Source organism: Medicago truncatula, chromosome 6, assembly GCF_003473485.1.
Source record: "Medicago truncatula cultivar Jemalong A17 chromosome 6, MtrunA17r5.0-ANR, whole genome shotgun sequence".
NCBI lineage: Eukaryota > Viridiplantae > Streptophyta > Magnoliopsida > Fabales > Fabaceae > Medicago > Medicago truncatula.
In genome coordinates this window covers 21,605,297-21,614,711 of record NC_053047.1, presented here as the reverse complement: position 1 = coordinate 21,614,711, position 9,415 = coordinate 21,605,297, and the positions used below count along the sequence as shown (strand labels likewise).

At 30.5% G+C, this 9,415-nt stretch overlaps 2 protein-coding genes across 2 annotated transcripts; both read right to left on the bottom strand.

Annotated features, from left to right (window-relative positions):
- Nucleotides 1-1,461: 1,461 nt before the first annotated feature.
- LOC25496352 (two-component response regulator ARR14) lies at nt 1,462-3,609 on the bottom strand. The gene is made up of 5 exons (XM_039826989.1): nt 3,480-3,609; nt 3,205-3,357; nt 2,820-3,122; nt 2,649-2,725; nt 1,462-2,052 (listed from the first exon to the last, which is right to left on the bottom strand). The coding sequence occupies exons 1-5, from the start codon at nt 3,607-3,609 to the stop codon at nt 1,462-1,464; spliced, it is 1,254 nt and encodes a 417-aa protein (XP_039682923.1).
- Nucleotides 3,610-6,096: 2,487 nt separating this feature from the next.
- On the bottom strand, nt 6,097-8,204 carry LOC25496353 (FBD-associated F-box protein At3g52670). The gene is made up of 3 exons (XM_024786433.2): nt 7,229-8,204; nt 6,717-6,890; nt 6,097-6,614 (listed from the first exon to the last, which is right to left on the bottom strand). Exons 1-3 carry the CDS (start codon nt 8,111-8,113, stop codon nt 6,333-6,335), a joined length of 1,341 nt encoding a protein of 446 aa, XP_024642201.2. The 5' UTR covers nt 8,114-8,204; the 3' UTR covers nt 6,097-6,332.
- Between the last annotated feature and the right edge of the window lie 1,211 nt (nt 8,205-9,415).

Genomic DNA, 9,415 nt, shown 5'->3' with positions numbered 1-9,415 from the left:
TACTTTAAGAGAATAATTCACATTAGTGATTTTATTATAAAAAAATTAAATAAGATATTTTAGACTCAAATCTAGGGAAAATATTATTTAAAAGAATATATGATTCTTCCTTAAAAAAAAAAAAAAGAATATATGATTCTCATATTACTTTACATATAATATTTAGACATTTTATAGAGTAACTTCAATCCCAGAAATTGACGGTATAAAATAAATAAAATATTCTTAAGAATATTTTGGGTATAATGAAATTACAAGTTTATCCTCAAATGATAGAAAATCAAATTAATTGACTAAGCAAATTTCTTAATTAATAATATGACACATAAACAACAGAGTGAAATTTTCTAAAGTGCCACAAAAGGGCAAGGAATATTCCCAAAATTATTATATATATATTAATAATAAAACGATATTTCAAATTTCAATTTATTCTCAAATAAATCAATATAAAATATTGTGTTAAAAAATTCCGTAAATTATGGTAAAATGATCAAAATAATATTTAGTACTTGTTTAGCATAAAAATGTAAACAATTGGAATTCGTGGGTTGCTCTCACAATTTTTTTCGAGTCATCTTCTTCATCGATTAGGTCTGAAATCGAGTTGAAAACTCGTGAGTCTGACTCGATTCGATATGACTATTTATTCTGCGAAATATGAGGATTAGGAAAATGATCCCTCCTTTTTTTCTTTTTAGGATAAACAGGTTCTAAATCTATAAAATGATCCCTCTATTTTCATATTTTTAACCATTGGTAAAATGATTTACTCCCAAATACTAAACATCCTTAATAAGCATGATTGCGGAAATTGATAGGCAAAATAACATTGATAGTCCTAAATGTGTAAAACTGTTTGTGTATTTATTTAATTGAATAGTCTAATGACTTGAACATTGTATTTAAAGATGAATAAGTGGGAAGTCTGAGATCGAACCCCAAACTCTCCATATATATTTCAATGCATTGTCGTTATAACTCAGTTATGCTCATAGGGCATAAACTAGTTTCTATTAAGTAACACTATACCTACATAAACATATCACGACATCCTTTTAAAAACAAAATAAAAGCACATAGAACCTACAACTTTCACACTCTCAACATGGATAAAAACTAGGACACCATACGAATTTCCTTGATGAAGGATATATATAATTACTTGCCAAACAAATTAGGAAAATTTCCTTGAGAACCAAATAAACAAAACTACCAAAATTTGTATTGTGTCCTTGAAACCAAATAAACAAAACTAGGAAAATTTCGGGCAAGATTGTGACCATTGTCAAACAAGTACACCTTTTTTTTTTCTTTTCCAAATGCCACAATTCATGCATTTAATAAACTAAAATGAATTTAATGCAAAAATATTTCTAACTAACAAAACTAATAACATTAAAAAAAAAAAAAAAGAGATAATTCTTTTCTGACCTACTCTTCATCTTATTCCATAAACAGTCAATTAAAGAACTCATCATATGGATTCATGTTGGACTGATAAGTGAAAATGTTGCCGAATGTCGATGAATGTTGTGGTGCATAAGAATTTAGAACACTAGACTGAGCAGTAAAGATGTTGGCAAATGGCGGTGAATGTTGTGGTGCATGAGAATTATTGTCACATTGTATAACAAAATTCTGAACATTAGATTGATGAGTAAAAATGTTGGCAAATGTCTGTGAATGTTGTGGTGTATAAGAATTATTGTCACATTGTATGACTGAACTCTGAACATCAGACTGATCAGTAAAAAGATTTGCAAATATCGATGAATGTTGTGGTGCATGGGAATTATTGTCACATTGTATGACTGAACTCTGAACATCAGACTGATCAGTAAAAAGATTTGCAAATATCGATGAATGTTGTGGTGCATGGGAATTATTGTCACATTGTATGACTGAATTTTTAACATTTTGATCAAGTTCTGGCGTTGACTTAGCAGCTTCAAGACCTAACTGTGTTTCAGTAGGATGATGACATTGATCTTGCTTTGATTTTTTCCACTTACCTTTTGGCATTTCATTCTTCAAAGCAATTCTCAATTTCTGGGAATCAATATTCAAATCATAATATTAAATATAAATTACAATTTAAAATAACACAAAAAAATTACTATAGAATAATCTACAAATATTCTTTTAAAAAAAAAATTATTTATAGATATGTTGTTTAAAAAAAAACTTCATGTTGTTGGTAACGTAACAAAAGCAACGCCCCAAAAAAAAAATATTACACCATCGAAAATAACATAAAATCGTAATTAAGAATTTTCATGAACTGCAGTATAAGAAATTATAATAGAGAATTTATTGGTGGCTCATACATGAGCCACCAATTCCTTTGGTGTATCAATAAAGGTCAGGTTAGTAAATTGCATTATTTAAAAAAAAAAACATCATAAATCTCTCTTTTACCAATATTTATCGATAAAAAAAACATACATTCATGATTTTTTTTACATTCATGATTCTTGAAACATAAAAACATTGAATTCAAACATTAGTGTATAATAAGTATATGCTTAATTTTTTACACCCAAAATCTATCAAATTTTCAATTAGTAAACTATATGTTGTTATAAAAATCTATCAATCATGAGAAAGTATAAAAGAATCAACCAAATTAATCTAAAAAAACAAACCTGTAAATGGCTAGCAATATGCTCTTTTGTCAAACCAGGAACATTCATCACTTCAATAATTTTTTTTGGCTTTGCATCTAAAAAATAAATTGATGGAAAAAAATGTACACAAGTTTAGTTTCTTGAATTATACAATAAAAAAAATAAAAAATAAGTGGCATAGAATCTTACTATCAAGGCCAAACTGATTCACAGCCCTTAGAAATTCTTGTTGCATTGCTTGAGACCATTTTAAACGGTTCTTTTTTGTTGGGGGTTGATAATTATCCTTTTCAACCACATCAACATGAGTTTCTTTTGTGCCATTATCAACATGAATTTGATCATGTTTATTTTCATTCAAAGATTTCCTTGAAACATGTTGGCAAATGTTTTTAATTAGGTCATCATCACTCAAAGGCTTAACACAATACTCACAAGCCCCGTTTGCAATAGCCTTCATAGCTGCACTTGTTGATCCATCTTTACCCATCACTGCACATGTCACGTATATATAATTTAACTAAGTGTGTCATGTGATATATTAATATAATTAATTATGTATATATGTTCTTACTAATGACAGGAATATTGATTTGTTGGGTAATTTGTTGGAGAAAATCATAGGAATTCATGTCTGAAATTTGTTCTTCAATTAGTATCACATCAAAACAACCCTTTGCTTCCCTCAAAAGAGTCAATGCAAAAGAAGCATTAGAGCATGTGGTAACTGGAACAACACAAGCATAAAAATTCATAAAAGTAAGAATTGTTACAAAAAGTTCAAGACTTTCACACGTTAACAAAATTTAATTTATAATTGAGTATGGTATCAAAAATTAATTAACAAACCTTTGAAATCCCAACCAATTGACTTTTCAACAATGACATTATGGATAGTGGTATCATGATCAATCACAAGAACCCTTGGACCCTCTAAGAATTGTTGGGGAAGTGCCTCCATCTCAGTTGAAAGAGCCATTGAAGAAAGGATTAAAGCAAGCTATTGTTGAGGTGAAGAGTGAAACTCAAGAAACTTCAAAGAGAATAAAAAGGTTTATATAGAATTCAAAGCTTGAATAAAAAAAGAAGAAATCAAATATAAAATAAAACGATATCAATTATAATTGATTATAAATCTTTGTTAAGATATTAGCAAAAAATCTCAATTTAATTAATTTATCTATTGTTTTTTTTTACAGGAAATTTGATTGAGTAAAAGAAGTAATTAGGAGAAAAAATTTGGTACACATGTCAAAATTTCCATGAAGTTTTTTTTACGCCGTTGACGGGTATCGTTGATCTTTAACAAAAAGGAAATTTGGGTGTACCATAGAATTTGCCAATTTTCTTTACTTAATTGCACTATATTTCTTTTATTTTTAAGTAATTTATTTTTTTTGTCAAAAATTTTAAAAATACCAAAAAGGTTTTTATTTTTTATTTTTGTTGATTTATTTTTTCGTCAAATATTCTTATATATATATATATATATATATATATTCAATCATATATTTTTCAATCAAATATTCTCAAAATACCAAAAAGATTTCTTTTTATTTTGGTTTCCCCACTATGATGACAATCTATCGTATCATGTTTTTACCGTTCTTTATGAGTCATTGTATTGTTATTTGAATCATTTTTAGGTTTGTTTTAGTAGTGTTTAGCAAAAAGCAAGTCAATTAGCATTGTACTAAAAATACGAGAAAAATACCTCTTTTTTTGCTGCATCTAGAGCAATGGGAGGCATCAGGGGAAAGATGACATCCCAACCAAGTTGGTACCCCAAATCCACCCCATCTTATACCACTTTTCTCAAAATATTATTAAAATGAGAAAATATGTACAAGAGGGGGACAAAACCAAAACCTCAAAGGAAAAACATAAACAAAAAACCGGAAGAAAAGATATGTGAGGAAAATGATAAATAGGAAGTTCGAATCTGTCTCTCAAAAAGTTCTCCCTAATGAACAAGAGTAAAGAATCCCATCAAACAACATTCTCGATTCCATATGCTCGTGGGTAGCTAGCTTGTCCGCACAACATTCACGAACAGAAATGCGAGGAGGTTGAATTGTGCTCCTAAACTCTGTACTTAATTCGGTTCCAATTTTTTATTTGTTATTTTTAAAGATGCCGGCAAAGGTGGTTAGTATGCAAAGTAGTTTACATTGGAGTGGGGTGGGGTGAGGAGTGGATAAAGGAAGACTTGTTGGGTAAAGTGGAGTACGATTTGTCAACTAAAGTTTAGAGGGAGGTGATGAATTGGATACAATTCAATTTTATTACTCCTCCTGATTTGATTATTTATTTCAATTGTTGGTCATGTATAATGCTTTCGAAGAAGTTGAGGAAAGGGGCGTGGGTTATATGGCACGCGGTTGTTTGGATCATTTGGAAGATGAGAAATGATAGGGTTTTTAATAACAAAGTTTGTGGGGTTGATGAAATGGTGGATCAAGTCAAGGTGATCTCTTAGCATTGGTATATGAATAGAATGAAAATTGCAACTTGTTTGTTTTATAAGTGGTGTTGGAACCAAAACATGGTATGAAAGGCTCGTTAAGATCAAGGAAACTGCAGATCCAGAATTTATCAATGATCACTCTCTATACTATAGTAAAAGTTTAGATTTGAGGATGGACATTGGGGTGATAAGAATTCAAATGATTTTATTTCGATCTTCATTCCAGAAAAGGAAGGTTTTGTGCATGTTGACACACGAACTATATTTAAACTAACTAGCTTATATGCTTGTAAAAATGATATTTTTTTGGATTAAAGTCAACATTATAAGAAATCTATTTTCTCTTTCAATGAAAAGATGATAGTAATTGATTTATGTTTCCCAAACAATTCCGACAAAAGGAACGAGTTCTTTAGTAGCCTCTTTTGTATCTACCACATGTCTCTAACTTGTAGAAGGAATTTGCAGAAATATTTAGGTTAAAATTAGGATACAATGCAAAATAGATGTTAAATGAAATATAACCTATTTGAACAATTTTCGCATTAAGGAAATGGACAACTCATGTTGAAGGGTCCAGAGTCATTCGACAACAATTGTAAATTTACTATCTATTACTTGTTTATGAGTAATGCTAGCAACACTTTATTTTGAACACTCGCTAATAATAACTCTCTTATTCTCAAGAGCCTAGTTGAACTAAGATATATGCCAGCAACTTCAATAAGTTTAATTAACAATTTACAGTCTATGAGTTTAACTAAAAAAATCTTAAAATAACGACATTGAACTTAGAATCACATGAAATGTGAATGACTGAAAGGTCGAGTGACATAATCGACCAAACATTTTAATCTCCTGCAAAAATCTGACAAATGACGGATTTCTGCAAATGAGGGCAAAACTTTAGAGGTAGAGCAAGGTTTCCTAGAACTAATTCAAGCAATGAAACTAGAAGTAGTGGCTCTTCACAAAATAAATGAAATATTCTAAGTCAGAAATGCAAGAAGTATGAATATCATACATAGCAGCCACAAATTGTTCTACTTGAGCAATTTGGTTACATAAAATAATAAGAGAAACATACATTGCATAGTTATCAAGTGCACCACATAAATGCCTGGCAGTTGATTTGTATTAAGAGACCAAACCTATATTGTTCAAACCGAAAATTCCGGTAGCAGTGTATATAGAAACTAACAAAAACACCAGGTATCATCTAGGAACTAGAAAATTCATATAAATGACAGGTTACATGCGGGAGAGATCCTTGGATAGGAGAATAAATCTTCTAAAAATTGGGGACTTTCCATTGAATTCCAAGTACTTCTATAGTGGATTTCCATAACCTGTAAATGTCTTGCATTTCGCAAAATATATGTTACAAATCGAAAATCAGCTTCTATGGCATGATAGTCTAAAATTTTGCATGTTGTTAAATGGGATGAAACACACTCAGGAACCGTATATGGGTATTTCCAATCTTCAATTTCGTTGGTAGTTGATAAACCTGTCCACTGTCAATCAAAGACAAAATAGAATTCGTAAAAATACTTAAAGAGACTAGAAGGGAAGAACCAACAAAAACCATGAACTATTCATCGACGTGACCAACAAACCTTTGAAATTGAAAGACTTTGAAGTTTCGGACAATTATGGAGCATTTGCACTACCTCATACCAATCATGAATGCAATTATCAAACCAAAATAGTCGAAGTTCAATTAAGTTTTCAAACACAGGGCAGCCTTGGTAATATGAATTGATTTCTTGATTGGGGAGACTTTTCCCCATCTGCATACAAGAAAAAAATACATATTATAAAACCAAACAAAGTCATAGATTATGTAAGCACTTATCATATGAGTGTTTATGTAAGTTATTTCTACACACAACACAAATAAACTTTGTTCATACGAGGTATAATATTTTCATATGCTAACTCACAGAACGTATGGAAATAAAATCAAAATAACTTCTTGACATATCATAAGTTGTTTCCCTAAACTCTCTAAAATAGTTTCAAAAACGTTTATGCATATGGATAATTCAAATAAATCAATCAAAACAACACATAATAATATTGATGATAAAGGAGAATGCATCATATCGTAACATATCACATATCATACCCCTGTTACTGTTAGAAATTGCACATTTGAAACTGCTCTGAGAGGAACGTCGAATAAACGAATATTGGCTTTAATCAACTTGGATAAGGTTTTAGAGTAGCCTCCGGCTGTAACCTCAACCCCGATATTTGATGTGACATATGCAGTTTTCAAATCCTCTAACATGGGACTCCCGGATATAAGTTTCTTTAAATCCTCGATATCATCAAAACGAACATCGCTCAGATGAAGCGTTTTAAGTAAAGGAAGATGAACAGAACAATCAAATAGAGTTGCAACAAGTAAGTTTGTTAATTTCAAAACCACGAGTGTTTTGCAGCAGAAAATAGCAGACGTCAAAGTCACACGTGGTAACAAGAATAGAGAGAGATCCTCCACGTGTCGACGTATTGCTGTTTCGACCCATTGATTGATACTGGAATAGTCAAACTGCCAGAAATCGTACCGACACTTGAGATGAAATGATTTGAGTGTATGTTGTTGGGCTCGTGGTGAGAGTAAGATTGCGTCCAACATTTGACAGAAGTGAATCCATGCCTCGATTTCGTTCACGCCACTTTGGATATCGTTGAAGTGGTGAACATCACGTGAGTGACATAATGAGACCCACCTCTTCGAAAGAATGGTAGTTCTGAAAGCGTCTTTGATTGGAAGAAAAGAGAGAATTTGGCTTAGTATGTCGTCTTGGAAGTCGTTGAGAGAATCTACTCTTGACGCTCTCTTACTGTGTGTTGGGGTTGGTTGGCGAAGAAGGTTGGGGATGTTATCTTCCATTGGAATCGAGTATGGAGGCGATCTATTGAGGTCAGATCTGAATTGATTACTGAATTGAAGAGAGGAAGTAGAATTTTGGGTAATTGGATTACCTGCTTTTAGTTCTATCATTGGGAATAGAGTTTCAAATTGTCAGATATGGACACAATTTGGGTTGTCCAAGTAGTCGTGTGAAATACATATCATATGCGTTAAGCGTAAGTTTGGTTGTTTTGCGGAAAAAGAAATTGATTATGAGTGAATTGATTTGTAACATTGATTTTTGATAAAGATGAGTTGGCAATCGTTCTAAAGCTCAAATACTTCAAAATTGTTGAAGTATCGATATTCTAATATGTATCTTGCACCGATTCATGCCATATACATTTGGATACATATTAGGAGAGTATCTGACGATTAAATTTTATTTAAGAAAAAAAATTGTCTGATACGGGATACGTTGTGAGAATTGATAAATTTTTCTATTATATTGTTTTCTTTAAAAAAGAGAAAGAAGAGGAAGCATGGTTTTTCTTTGAAAAAAAATAATAAAAACATTGTAATATATTAATATATAGATTCTTAAGACTTATCATAAAAAATCATACTTATCTTTTTCAATTATAGCACAATATTAAAAATAAATAATATAAATTAATATCATTTTTAATGACACCAACAATATAATATTATTATAGGAAAATTTGTTTAAGGTAATAGTTGAAATAATGAAAAATTAAACCCAAAATCTCATATTTCCTTTATGTATTCTTAAGATAAGAGTGTTCTTATTGTAGTGAGGTATCTGAATGAGATTTACCTGATTTAGTTAATAATTTAAATAATGTTATAAAAAGCATAAAATTCATACTCCCACCCAATACTCCCTAATACTCCATCCGGTCACATTTATACGAAGAAAAAAAAACAACTTTTTATCTACATTGAATAATTAATGTCTCTAACCTATAAATGTGACTGAATACATTAATTATTCAATATACGTAAAAAATAATTTTTTTCTTATAAATGTGACCGGAGGGGTTATATTTTATTTATAGGGGGCTGCTAACTTACTCCCACCCAAAAACATGAAGGAGTGAGTTAGCAAGCATACTCCCACTTACCTTTTACTAAAAACTCCCTTGTATCTTGAATAAACACTATTTCAGTGGATGGGTATTATTGTACTTTGCTTTTATAATTATTATTATTTTGCAAACTTTGGTTTTGAAGGAATTGTTGCTAGGACACTATTTACGTGTTCTGTCTTTTTCCTCAACTTCAATTCAATTCTAGCTTTTTTCGAATCTCAAGGCTTAAACAACAACACTTTTTTGTATATTTTTTTTTTAATAATCAAAGTAGCAATACTAAAAAATAAAACAATTCACTCCTGAAACGTCTTTAATTATACTATTTTAAAATACAAAA